The 14,162-nt window shown below is 33.4% G+C and overlaps 1 protein-coding gene across 2 annotated transcripts in view; it reads left to right on the forward strand.

Moving 5' to 3' along the window:
- Positions 1-14,162, forward strand: part of COL21A1 (collagen type XXI alpha 1 chain) — a 130,793-nt gene that overhangs the window by 11,409 nt on the left and 105,222 nt on the right. Inside the window, exons 3-8 of one of the 2 annotated variants that reach the window (XM_023222972.1) lie at positions 6,650-6,818; positions 6,913-7,129; positions 9,493-9,666; positions 10,807-10,884; positions 12,946-12,954; positions 13,261-13,344. In XM_023222972.1, the coding sequence (XP_023078740.1) occupies positions 6,650-6,818; positions 6,913-7,129; positions 9,493-9,666; positions 10,807-10,884; positions 12,946-12,954; positions 13,261-13,344 (731 nt within the window). The remainder of the gene's footprint in view (positions 1-6,649; positions 6,819-6,912; positions 7,130-9,492; positions 9,667-10,806; positions 10,885-12,945; positions 12,955-13,260; positions 13,345-14,162) is intronic. The other variant, XM_023222971.1, reaches the window with a different exon arrangement.

Consider the following 14,162-nt stretch of genomic DNA (forward strand, 5'->3'; position numbering starts at 1 on the left):
CTACTACTACTACTACTACTACTACTACTACTACTACTACTACTACTTCTACTCTTACTACTATTGCTACTACTACTACTAATACTTCTTTTTCTTCCTCCTTCTCCTACCTCCCTCCTCCTCCTTCCTCCCTCTTTCCTTCCTCCTCCTCCCTCCCTTTCCCCCTCCTCCCCCTTCCTTCTTCTTCTTCATCTTTCTCTTTCCCCCTCATATAAAAGACATTAACATGAAACCTAGTCTCCTAACATTTTTTAAATGTATAGTATTGTGAATTATAAGCACAATGTTGTACAGCATATCTTTGGAACTTTTTCATCTTGCTTGACTGAAACCTCCATACTTCCTTCCCTCCCTCCTTCCCTTCCTTCCTTCCTTCCTTCCTTCCTTCCTTCCTTCCTTCCTTCCTTCCTTCCTCCCTTCCTCCCTCTTTTCCTTCCTTCCTCTTTCTTTCTTTCTTTTTTTTTTTTTTTGGTAATGGTCAGCCTAACATGTATGAGGTAACATTTCATTGTAGTTTTGATTAGAATTTTTCTGATGATTAGTGATGTTGGACATTTTTCCCGTATACCTGAGGCCATTTGCATGTCATTTTTGGAGAAATGTTTATTTAAGTCCTCTGTCCATTCCTTAAACAGTTTTTTTTGTTGTTGTTGCTGAGTTGGAGTTTTTTATTTATTTTGAATGTTAACCCCTTATCAGATATATGGTTTGCAAATATTTTATCCTACTTCATAGATTGCCTTTTTACAGTGTTTTTTTCTCCTTTGCTGCACAGAAGCTTTTTAGTTTGCTATAATCTCAGTTGTCTATTTTTGCTTTTTTTGTTGCCGGTGAATTTGGAATAAATCCAAGAAATCATTACCAGACTAATGTTATGAAACTTTTCCCTAGTTTTCTTTTAGAAATGTTATGGTTTCAGGTCTTATGTTTAAGTCTTTGAATTGTTTTTTGTATGTGGTGTAAAATAAAGGTCCAATATTATTCTTTTGCGTGTGGATATCTGGTTTTCCCAGCCCCATTGATTGAAGAGATCCTTTCCCCATCAGGCAGCCTTACCACCCTTGTCAAAGATAATTTCATTGATGCACGCAAGAGTGTTTTCTGAGCTCCCTATTCTGTTCCATTTGTCTATATGTTTGTTTGTATGCCTTTAGCATACTGTTTTGATTACTCTAGCTTTGCAATATATTTTGAAATCAGGAAGTATGAGGCCTCCAGTTTAATTTTTGCTTCCCAAGATTGTTTTGACTTAGGTCTTTTGAGGTTTCATATAAATTTTAGGAATGCTTTTTCTATTTCTATAAAAAATGTCATTGGGATTTTTATAGGGATTGCATTGAATCTGTAGATCATGTTAGGCAGTGTGGAGTTTTTAAGTAATATTGTCTACCAATCCATGAACACAAGATATATCTCCATTTATTCCTTCTTCAGTTTCTTTTATCAATATTTTGTAGTTTTCAATGTACAAGTTTTTTTGATTCTTTGGTTAAGTTTATTCTAAGTATTTTATTATTTTTATGCTTTGTAAATGGGATTATTTTCTTAATGTTCTTTTTAAATTGTTGTTACTGTATAGGAACACAACTGATTTTTGTATGTTGAATTTGTATTCTCCAACTTTGCTTAATTGGTTTATTCTAACCATTTTTTTGGCATGGAATCTTTTATGTATAATCATTAGGGTTTTCTATATTTATTCATGCTATCTGTGAACAGAGATAATTTTCTTTTGTGATTTGAATCCCTTTTATTTATTTTCTTGCCTAATTCCTCTGGCTAGTACAATGTTGAGTACAAGTGGTGAAATTAGGCATCTTTATCTTGTTCCTCATCTTAGAGGAAAATCTTTTTATTATTATTATTATACTTTACGTTCTAGGGTACATGTGCATAGCGTGCAGGTTTGTTACATATGTATACTTGAGCCATGTTGGTGTGCTGCACCCATCAACTCGTCAGCACCCATCAATTCGTCATTTATATCAGGTATAACCCCCAATGCAATCCCTCTCCCCTTTCCCCTCCCCATGATAGGCCCTGGTGTGTGATGTTCCCCTTCCTGAGTCCAAGTGATCTCATTGTTCAGTTCCCACCTATGAGTGAGAACATGCGGTGTTTGGTTTTCTGTTCTTGTGATAGTTTGCTAAGAATGATGGTTTCCAGCTGCATTCATGTCCCTACAAAGGACACAAACTCATCCCTTTTTATGGCTGCATAGTATTCCATGGTGTATATGTGCCACATTTTCTTAATCCAGTCTGTCACAGATGGACTTCCATTCACAATTGCTTCAAAGAGAATAAAATACCTAGGAATCCAACTTACAAGGGATGTAAAGGACCTCTTCAAGGAGAACTACAAACCACTGCTCAGTGAAATAAAAGAGGACGCAAACAAATGGAAGAACATACCATGCTCATGGATAGGAAGAATCAATATCGTGAAAATGGCCATACTGCCCAAGGTTATTTATAGATTCAATGCCATCCCCATCAAGCTACCAATGACTTTCTTCACAGAATTAGAGGAAAATCTTTTAACATTTTACCATTGAGTATGATGGTGGCTGTGAACTTTTCAAATATGGTCTTTATTATGTTAAAGTAGGTTCCTTCTATTCCTTACTTGTTGTGTGCTTTAATCATAAAATAGTGCTGATTTTTTGTCAATTTTTTCTGCCTCCATTGAGATGATCATGTTGTCTTTATCCTTCATTCTGTCAGTGACACGTTTATTGATTTTATATGTCAAACTCTTTCATCCTGTGGATAATTTCCATTTGGTCATGGTGTATAATGTTTTCGATGTACTGTTAAATTCAGTTTGTTAGTATTTCATTGGGGATATTTACATCTGTATTCATCAGGGATATTGGCTTGTAGTTTTATTTTATTATGGTATCTTTTACTGGCTTTGGTATCAGGTTAATGCTGGCCTTATAAAAATAAGGCCAGTGTTCACTCCTCTTCAATTTTTAGAAGGATCTTAAGAAAGATAGGTATTAATTCTTCTTTAAATGTCTGGTAGAATTCACCACTGAAGCCACCTGGTACTAGGCATTTATTGTTGGGGTGTTTTGATTACTGATTTAAATTTCCTTTAATCTGTAGTTATAGGTCTGTTCATATATTCTATTTATTCACGTTTCAATTTTGGTAGGTTATGTGTTCTAGGAATTGATCTGTTTCTTCTAGGTTACCAGTTTGTTGATATATAGTTGTTCATAGTGGTCACTTAAAATCTTTTTTATTTCTGTGGCATCAATTGTAGTATCTCTTCTTTCACTTCTTGTTTTATTTGAGTCTTCTCTCTTTTCACTTAATCTAGTTAAAGGTTTGTCGATTTTGTTGATTTTTTTCCAAAAAAAGCAACTCTTAGCTTTGTTGATTTCTTTCTATTTTCTATTTTATTTATTTCTGCTTAAATCTGAATTATTTTTTTATTCCTGCTAACTTCAGGTTTAGTTTGTCTTTTTTTTTTTTTTGGTAGGTCCTTGAGGTGTAAAGTTGTTTATCTGATATCCTTTTTCTTTTTTAATGTAGGCATTTATTGCTATAAACTTCTATCTTAGTACTGTTTTCCTGCATCTCATAAATTTTGGATATTGTGTTTTTTTTTTCATCAGGTATTTTCTAACTTTGTCTCTGATTTCTTCTTTGACCTAATGGTTATTCAAAAGTGTGCTATTTAATTTTTACATATTTGTGAATTTTTCAATTTTCCTCCTGTTGTTAATTTTTAGTTTTATTCCACTGTGGTTAAAAAATACACTGGTGTTGATTTCAGTCTTCTTAAATAAGACATGTTTTGTGATTTAACATATGGTCTGTCCTGGAGAATGTTTCATGTGCAGTTGAAGGGAATGTGTATTCTACTGCTGTTTGGTGAAATATTCTGTATGTGTCTGCTAGGTTCATTTGGCCTATGTTCAAGTCTTCTATTTCTTTATTGATCTTCTGTTTGAATGTTCTAATCCTTATTGAAATCCTCTACTATTTTTGTGTTTCTGTCTATTTCTCCCTTCAGTTCTGTAAATGTCTGCCTCATATTTTTGTTACCATGGTGTTGGCTGCATATATAATCATAATTATTATATCTTCCTGGTGAATTGACCCTTTTATCATAATAGGATATCTTTCTTTGTCTCTTGTTATTGTTTTGTACTGTGTGATATAAGTATAGACATCTCTGATGTCTTTTGGCTACCATTTGCATGGAATATCTTTTTTCATTTTTTCACTTACAGCCTATGTGTGTCCTTAAATTTAAAGTGATTCCTTTTCATTTCTTTTCTCTTTTCTTTTCCTTTCCTTTTTCCGCTTCCCTCCTTCCCTTCCCCTTCTTTCTCTTCCCTCCCCTCCCCCTTCCCCTTTCCCTTTCCCTTTCCTTTTCCTTTGTCTCATTCTGTTGCCCAGGCTGGAGTGCAGTGGCATGATCATAGCTCACTGCAGCTTCAACCTCCCAGACTCAGTCAATCCTCCCACCTCAGCCTCCTGAGTAGCTGGGACTACAGGCACAAGCCACCATGCCTGGCTAAATTTGTTGTTTTTGTTTTTTTACTTTTGTTTTTGTTTTTGTAGAGATGGAATTTTGCCATGTTGCCCAGGCTAGAATCTTTTATAGATAGTACATAATTGGATTTATAGCTCTAAACCATTCAGCCTCTCTATGTACTTTGATTAAGGAATATAATCACTTAAATTTAAGGTAATTACTGATAGGAAAAATTATTATTGCCGTTTTGGTAATTATTTTCTGTCTTTCCTGTAGCTTTTTGTCCCTTTTTTTGTTTACTGTCTTCCTTTGTGTTTTATTGCTGTTTTTGTAGTGATGTCCTTTATCATTTTATTTATCTTCCACAAATATTTTCTTTGAGGTTATCATAGGGGTTATATGAAACATCATGTAATTATAACAACTTATTTTAAGTTGGTATGAAATTAAATTACATATAAATATTCTATATTTTTATTACCTCTCCTTTGTTACTGATGCCACAAATTGCATCTTTTTATATTTTATATCTGTTAACATATTTTTAACTTACAGTTTTTAAGAATGCTTTTCTTTTAACTTTTACACCAGAATTAAAAGTCATTTATGTACCACTATTACAGTATTACAGTATTCTCTGTCTATATATTTACTTTTATCAGAAAAAATTTATACTATCTTATGCTTTTATGTTGCTGTTTAGTATACTTTTGTTTGATCTTGAAGGACTCCTTGAGAATTTCTTATAAGGTGGGTCTGATGGTGATGAACGTCCTCAGCTTATGTTTATCTGGAAAAGTCTTTATTTCTCCTTCATTTTTGAAGAACAGTTTTGCCAATCGTAGCATTCTTGGTTGGCAGGTTTTTTTTCTTTTTTTCCTTTAAGCACTTTGAATATGTCATCCCACTCCTGGCCTGTAATGGTGCTATTGAGAAATCTGCTGATAGTCTTACTAAGGTTCCCTTGTACATAACAAGTCTCTTTTTTTTTCTTGCTGTTTTCAAAATGTGATCTTCGCCTTTAACTTTTGACAGTTGGATTATAATGTGTCTCAATGTGGATTTCTTTGGGTTTAACTTAGCATATATTAGGCTTCTTGAATTCAAGTGTCCATATCATTTTCCAGATTTGGGAAGTTGTTGGCCTCATTTCTTTAAATAAGCTTTTTGTCCCCCTTTCACCCTCTTCTTTTTTTTTTTTCCTGGAACTTCCAAAATGCATATATTGGTGTGCTTGATGGTGTTACATAAATCTCTTAGGCTTACTTCACTCTTTCTCATTCCTTTTTCTTTTTGTTTCTCTAACTGGATAATTTCAAATGACCAATTATTGAGTTTGCTGATTCTTTCCCCTCTGCTTGTTAAAGTCTGCTATTAATCATCTTTAGTAAATTTTTTCAGTTATTGTATTCTTCAGCTAAAATATATCATACTTATTACTTATATAGCTGACTATGTAATGCTAATGATTATTCTTAAGAAAATACTCTTTATAAGTATGATTAATGTATAATTAATTATAGACGAGATAATATGTCCAATTGAAGAACTTTCGTGACTAGATGGGACCCAGGTTAAGTTTTTTCCAGAGAGATAGACTAATGATATTTGAGCTGTAGAAATATCAGCTGCTTGAACTGGAAAGAAAATCAAGAACAGAAAATAAATTTTACCCCTTAAATGCTAAGAATGCAAGAAAAGAATTTCAGTGTTCATTTTTGAATTCAATAAATTAAGAGCATTATCCAAAGTTGTATGACTAGTTGATAGGAAATCCTGGATGAGAATCACAAATCCTGTTCCATTGCTTTTCTTTTCCATAGGTGTTAGATTGTCTCATATTCCTATTGTCTCAATTTTTTGCTAAAGACAATACATTAACAAATATTTATCTTATATTTTTGTTTTACATTTATCCCCCATTTTTAGAGAAAAAAGCATATTAAGATCTCACTCTTAAATGTGTAAAATACTTCTACATTTTCTCAGAAAATGTATTCATGTACATTTATATACTATACATCTGTATACATATGTAGATTTTATAATTCTAATTATAGAATACTATATTGTTTAGTATTTCTCCCTTGATTTTTCTTTTCTTGTTTGAGTTGTCCATGATTAATCAACTTTTATTGCTTTTGCTTTATAGAATCTGTCTGTCCAACACGAATTCCAGTGGCAGCTCGTGATGAAAGGGGATTTGATATTCTTTTAGGTTTAGATGTAAATAAAAAGGTTAAGAAAAGAATACAGCTTTCACCAAAAAAGATAAAAGGATATGAAGTAACATCAAAAGTTGATTTATCAGAACTCACAAGGTATATATTATATGTTGACACAACATTTTTGGGGGCATATGTCTATGGACATGTCAAGAATTCTTTAAGCTTACACTTGCTCTTCTTTTTCTAGCAATGTTTTCCCAGAAGGTCTTCCTCCATCATATGTATTTGTGTCTACCCAAAGATTTAAGGTCAAGAAAATATGGGATTTATGGAGAATATTAACTATTGATGGAAGGCCGCAAATAGCAGTTACCTTAAATGGTGTGGACAAAATATTATTATTTACAACAACCAGCATAATTAATGGCTCACAAGTGGTTACCTTTGCTAACCCTCAAGTTAAGGTAAAGATGTCTGGGATAATACCATGATTATGATATTAATGGGGAAGCACCATTGGGTTTATGTGTGTTGGGAAAAATAGGGCTGTAATTTTAACATGACTGGAAATATTTTTACCTTAAATTTTAATGTTTCTGTGTTGAGGAAAACTAACAAAGAAAGGAAAATTGTTTCTTGATCAATATCGGGACAAATGCTGAGGGGAACTGACATATTTTGAGTGCCTGCTACTAGGTACCAGGCACATTTAATTATAATAGCTATCCAATAAAGAAACCATTGCTCCCATTTTGCAGACGAACTAATATTCAAGTATGTTAAGTTCTCCCTCAAAGTAGAACAGCTAATAAGTGATGACATCAGGAATTAAATTTTGGGTCTAGTTGACTTCAAAGTCCATATTGGTCTGTTTTACACTGCCATGTTCTATAGGATATTTACATAAAGACATATCTCTTAGAATATTAAATACCAGTTAGATAATAGACATGAAATTTACCTTAATTTAGGAGGACATTTTATTTCCCCAAATGGAATACATATTTAATAGAATATATAAACTTTAAAAGGTTTATTTTCAAAATCATGTTTTCAGAATCCAGATGCAATAATAAAAGTAATTAAGTTTTGCTTATCATTATAATTATGATAAACTAAAGTCATATTACACAGTTTAGGAAATATATATGGTAACATAAAGTATGCAATTTCTTCATTTAGTACATATATTACATTAAAAAAATTTGTTGTCTGCTATCTTCATTAAAGCTAATGTGCCAGATTCTGTAAGAAATGACAAATGAATAAGGCATGTTTTTTACCTTCAAGGAGTTTATTTATAATAGGATATTCAAGGCAACTGGTATCAAATAGAAGTACAAAATGTTAGTGGAGTGTGGATGGGAAAATGTGTTCTAACATAAAGTAAGAAGAAATCTGCACAAATGAAATAATTTTTGAACTGGACCTTTCAGGATGTATAGCATTTTGATGGAGATGGATATAAGGGCACATTAAATAAATGAATCAGTATTGAGTCATCATGTGTGTAATAAAATGCAGGGTTTTTATTTATAGAATGCAAAGTGACTCTTCTGTGTTTAGAGTATAAGATGCATGGAAGAAAAAGCTATCTAGGTGCAAGCCCAATTCATGAGGGGCCTGGAAAGCCAGTTAATGTGGTTTGGACTTTATTCAGTGAGTGTTTCATCAAAAGATCTTGACCATAAGTGTATCAGGGTCAAGGCAATCTTCTCTACTTCTTTTTCTTCTTCTGTCCATAAATAATACTTTCAACTTTATCCTAAAATTAGGCCAGATCCTGGGGATACAGAAATTAATAAGATGGAACATCTCCCCTAACAGAACTGTAGGGAGAGAGATTAAATCTAGTGGTGATGGTGATCTGAAGGATGGCTTGGAAATGAAAGGGTCAGAGATCAAGATAGATTTGAAAATTATTGAAGTAAAACAAGAGTTCCATGAGCCTCAATTATGGTGGTGACAATGAAAATGAAGAAATGAATTAGAGTCATGTTGAATAAATATATTGGCTAGAACTCTGCATCTGCAGATGCAGATTAGTTACTGCAACTCAAAGAAAGAAACTTATGTTTAGAGGATGCTATTATGTAGGGACATAGGAATAAAATTCTGGGGAGTAGTTCAAGTTTATTTTGTTACATACCTTGTTGGGCTAATTGTGAAACATCTGAAAAATTATTCTACCTAGTATTAGAATTATAGGACCCATGCGTAGGAGAGGTACAGGCTGTTAGTGTAGACATGGGAGTTATTACATAGCAGTGATAATTGGCCTGGAGGAATGAATGAGTCAAAGAGAGAGTGAAAAATGTCCAGAACAGACCTATGAGGAATGCCTTCATTAAAGGGTAGGTTGAGGGAGAAGAACACTCAGAGACAGAGAGAGAGAATCAGCAACTAGAGAGGAAGAAATGAAAATGATCAAGATGGTTTGAATCCCAAAAGTTGAGTGAGAATATCAAGGAAGATTGATTAGTTATGGGGCCCAAAGTTGCAATGAAATAACAAGATGAGGCAGGAGAGAAGCCATTTGGATTCAGAGATTATTAAACTCATTTATGATGTTGAGGGAGTTGCTTTAGTAAGTTATTTGACACAATTTCTTTGAAATATGTAATAGGAACTCAGATAAGGATTAATGAAAGAATTGGTGGGTGGCATATGAGGTCCAGCTTGGGTTAGGATGAATTAATGTATAATACAGTCAGTCTTTATGGGATGAAGTTTCTCAGCAATGGTTAGGAGCAAGGGAGTAAGAACAAAGAAAATAAAATATTGTTAGGGGCTTTATTGATGAATCTTCCACACTTTCTTTTTGTAGACATTGTTTGATGAAGGCTGGCACCAAATTCGTCTCTTAGTAACAGAGCAAGATGTAACTCTGTATATTGATGACCAGCAAATTGAAAACAAGCCCTTACATCCAGTTTTAGGGATCTTGATCAATGGGCAAACTCAAATTGGAAAATATTCGGGAAAAGAAGAAACTGTTCAGGTAGATAAATAATGATTCACTCTTTGAATTATATAGAATGAAACTTTTGCTCTCCTTTATAATAGTTTTTACCACATTTAATCGTATTTAACTTAATTATGAATTCCCTTAAGTTGTTCACCAAAATGTGGTCAGTTCATTAGTGAAATTTTGTGTATGTATATATATTAAAATGCAGAATTGGACTTAATCTATTTTATAAGAATATTTAGAAAAATGTTCCCCTGGGTTCAGGATAGAATTCTACATTTCCAGGAAACATTAATTTCATGTTTCCCAAGAGAAACATAGTTTAAGTAATGAATTTGGAAAAGAGAATATAGTTTCATCTGTAAGTGGGGCTATAAAAATGTCTTTGCAGCTGCAAGGATAAAATTAGATTAATTCATGTCAGGGTTCTTCACAAACAAAACTGTTCCTTAAAAATAAAGCAACTGTGGTATGTTCAAATTATACCTACAAGTTTTGTTTTGACTTTTTGATACCTTCTTAAACTGGAGTATCTGTTTTTGGATGGAGAAATGTGTCTGTAAACGCCATGTCTAGAAAAATCCTTTATTTGAAAGGTATGTCCCTCCTGCACTGTTTCTATTAAAGGAAGACTGTCATTTTCGTATGTGTGTTTACACATGTGGCCTCTATGAATTAATGCTACATGTCAAATTGTAGTAAATAGTTAAACATTAACAGGTGCTGGGCCTACTAATCACACAACACTCCATGCCGGCAACTAAATAGCAAAGACCAAAGATGGTTTCTTGAGTCCACCCTATACCATCAGGAATGTCGTAGAGATTAGGATAAACACAGAAAACCTGGGAAATCTTTTAAGTGTCCTACAAAGTGCTCTTTAGATTAGCTTTTAATACGTGAGTACTAAAAAAGCCTCACTGAGTTCCGGGAGAAAATTGGAGATTTGCTCTCGGTGCTAGGGAATTTTTCTTCAGTGGTTATGTCGCATCACATCTTTATAGTGTATGTTAAGTATTAAAATTTTGTATTTTTATTGTTTTAGTTAAATGCTGTGATGTAAACCTTACACAATTACTAACCATAGTGGATGTTTCTATGTATCTGAGTTGCTCTTGTAAAACAATTTGCTGTGCCTTGACTTTAATTCTACTGGGTTTATGTTTTTAGTTTGATGTCCAAAAGTTGCGAATCTACTGTGACCCAGAACAGAACAACCGGGAGACAGCATGTGAGATTCCTGGATTTGTAAGTAGGAGGGATTGTTTTTTTCCCAGATGTTGTTTTAGTACTTTCAAAGCAATAAATAAAAAGCAGATAATATCTGAGTATTAATTTAATATGTAGAATTAATTTTATTTTTTAATGCTAGTGGAAGTGAAGTTACATGAAGAAAACTTATTTTGAGGTTACAGTTGAGATGAAGTTGTTATGTGTCATTGTGCGAGTGTGAATGAAAGACCACAAGAAAATGTTTTCTTGTTTTGTTTTGTTTTGAGTCAGAGTCTCACTCTTGTCACCCAGGCTGGAGTGCAGTGGCGCGATCTCAGCTCACTGCAACCTCCGCCTCCTGGGTTCAAGCAATTCTCCTGCCTCAGCCTCCCGAGTAGCTGGGATTACACATGCCCGCCACCACACCCAGCTAATTTTTGTATTTTTAGTAGAGACGGGGTTTCACCATGTTGTCCAGGCTGGTCTCGAACTCCTGACTGTGGGTGATTCGCCAGCCTCAACCCTCTAAAGTACTGGGATTACAAGCGTGAGCCACCGTGCCCGGCCAGTGATATTTTTCCCATCATCTATGACTATGACTATTCCAGGGCTCAGGTAAAGCAAGATGAGACCTGCTCCAGAAAAATGTAAGATGCTTTGTCTGAATGCCAGTGTGTGAAATGCATTATTATACTTAATATAATCATGTATAATATAACAATATAATAATGTATATTAAACATGTGGACAGAACACCCCAAACAGCACAGTTCTGAAGAGCAAGAAATGATTATTTTTCCTTAGTGAAATAATGAATAGATACTTTTCTTGTTGATACCTAAGTAAAAATTTATTATAGTTCTAGAATATAAGCAGTGTTTCTATTTATTTAGCTATTTTCATTAATGTGTTAGGAGGAAAAAGATTATAAGCTAAAATGTTTTAGCATCTCATAGTGTGTGTGTGTGTGTGTGTGTGTGTGTGTGTTTGTGTATGTGTGTGTGTGTAATCAATCCCCTTTCCCCTGGGCAAAAAATTGGTGTATTACTGCTAGTGGAAATATGGTAGAGTGTTGTACAACTTTTTGACAAAGTGAATTCCCAGTGATATTTGAGTCAACCACAGTTTTTAAAATGTGTGTAGTTATGTTGTCATCATCTTCTTTTTTCCTATCAAATGGAATAACGTATGGATCCACATATTCTAAAACCTTGAAGACACAGAACAGCACGTTGAAAAAATCTGTAATCAAACAGAATTTTCTAGAAAGGATTTATTCTGGGTTTTCTAGATAAATAACTGTTTAAGCACTATAGTTTTAGATATTTATAACTTGAAATATAAACCTCTTTTAAAAGTGTTAATAAGTCATGGCATTTGAGGATTCATTGTGCATACTTCATTTATTGATGTCTCTGCACTGACATATGATAATTACCATTATCCTCCCATATGATGAAGCACAGCTTTAGACAGCTGATTTTGAATGCTCACTTCCACTTTATCTTTTAATGTCTCCTTCCTTACTCTCAGGTGTGATTTTCTGTGGCCTGTTTGCCTTTTGCACCTTCAATCCAACCTTCTCATTTTTGAAGTAGTTTTTATTGTTTGGAAGATGATTGTCCTTTTAAAATTGTGTGTTATTTAACAAAACACAGACTATTTTAGGAGAAGCTCTCCTAAAGTGCAAGATTTTAATGCATGTAGTTTGTGACTTGCTAAGATGTGTTTCGACATTTTTTTTTTTTTTTCTGGTTCTTAAATGATTTCCTGAAATTTCAAGACAACATATAAATCTCATCTGGAGATATTTTTTACCTTGCATGGCTATTATATCAAGCAGATCTGGTGTTTTAATTTTCTTCTTCTACTCACCTTACAAAAATGTATCCTTTTTGTATTCTCCTATATGAATGGAGTAGTAGCATGTATAGATAAGTGACTTTTTAGGATAAATACAGGGAAATATTTTGGTTCTTGTTGGTTTTCATACTTCATATATCTCTAATCTGGATGGTGAAATATCTGTAAATTAGGCTGATAATTTATAAATTTTACCGAAAACATTTTAAAACACATTTGTTGTTTTTCTTTCAGAATGGAGAGGTAGGCTTGGATACTATTGTTCCGCTTAAGGTAATATTTGTATTGTGGGACCATTTAGCTCTTTTCCAACAACTGTAAGTATGAATATTAGACAAATAGAACCCATTTTTATGTAACTTCAATGTATTTAATATTTATAGATTTTGTGATTTGGAATTTCCTATTGGGTTGGGCTAAATAAAATTTGAAAGTAAATGTAGGATATTTTTACCATTTTACACAAATATCAAAATGCATAAACATACGTGTGCATGTACCTATATGTCTTTCCATGCTTGTTGCCTGTTTCCATTTTTGTGCTTGTAGTGCCTTAATGGTCCCAGTGATGTAGGTTCAACTCCAGCTCCCTGTATTTGTCCTCCGGGAAAACCAGGACTTCAAGGCCCCAAAGTGAGTAACACCTAACTTGCTGTTTTTGTTAAAACACACAAACAAGAGCTGGGTAAACCATACAATTCCTAATCAGCATTGATCCTGTTGAGAAATTTCTATCTGATGTCTTATATAGTTTAAAACCTCAGTTTTAGTCATTTTTTATCTAGAAAAACAAGTATATTCTAATCTAGGCTAGATTAGACTTTTGAACCTAAAACTGATATCTGTCATCCACATTAAACTGAGACATTATTATTTGTTTGGTTGTTTTCTTTCCCCAAATACTGCTGCTAGATCCCAAGAACAATGCTTCCTTAGAATCTGTTAAAAAATGAAGAAAGAGCATTTGTTAAGACATGGTCTGAATTCTTAAATGCCTGAATTCATAATTTGTCAAAATAATTTTTGGATGGAAAAAATGAAGAAATTTAAAATTGATTTTATTATTGTGAGTTTGATTTGAAGTTAGAGCCACATACATTTATTTAACTTAATCATGTACTTTTGGGGAGTATATTCTTTTAGTCATTTCCATATTTCCATATATGCACTTGTTCCAGTTACATTTACATATTGATTTGTATACAAATGTACATATACATTTTTATATGACTGGAGCCATTGTGTGCATACTACTTTATAACTGGTTGTTTTATACATAATATGTTCTGAATATTTTTCTATGCAATTTAATATTAATGACTAATTTTTTTTTTTTTTTTTTTTTTGAGATGGAATCTTGCTCTGTTGCCAGGCTGGAGTGCAGTGGCGCAATCTTGGTTCACTGCAAGCTCTGCCTCGTGGGTTCAAGCTATTCCCCTGCTTTGGCCTCC

The sequence above is a fragment of the Piliocolobus tephrosceles genome, chromosome 5 (genome assembly GCF_002776525.5).
Source record: "Piliocolobus tephrosceles isolate RC106 chromosome 5, ASM277652v3, whole genome shotgun sequence".
Taxonomy (NCBI): Eukaryota; Metazoa; Chordata; class Mammalia; order Primates; family Cercopithecidae; genus Piliocolobus; species Piliocolobus tephrosceles.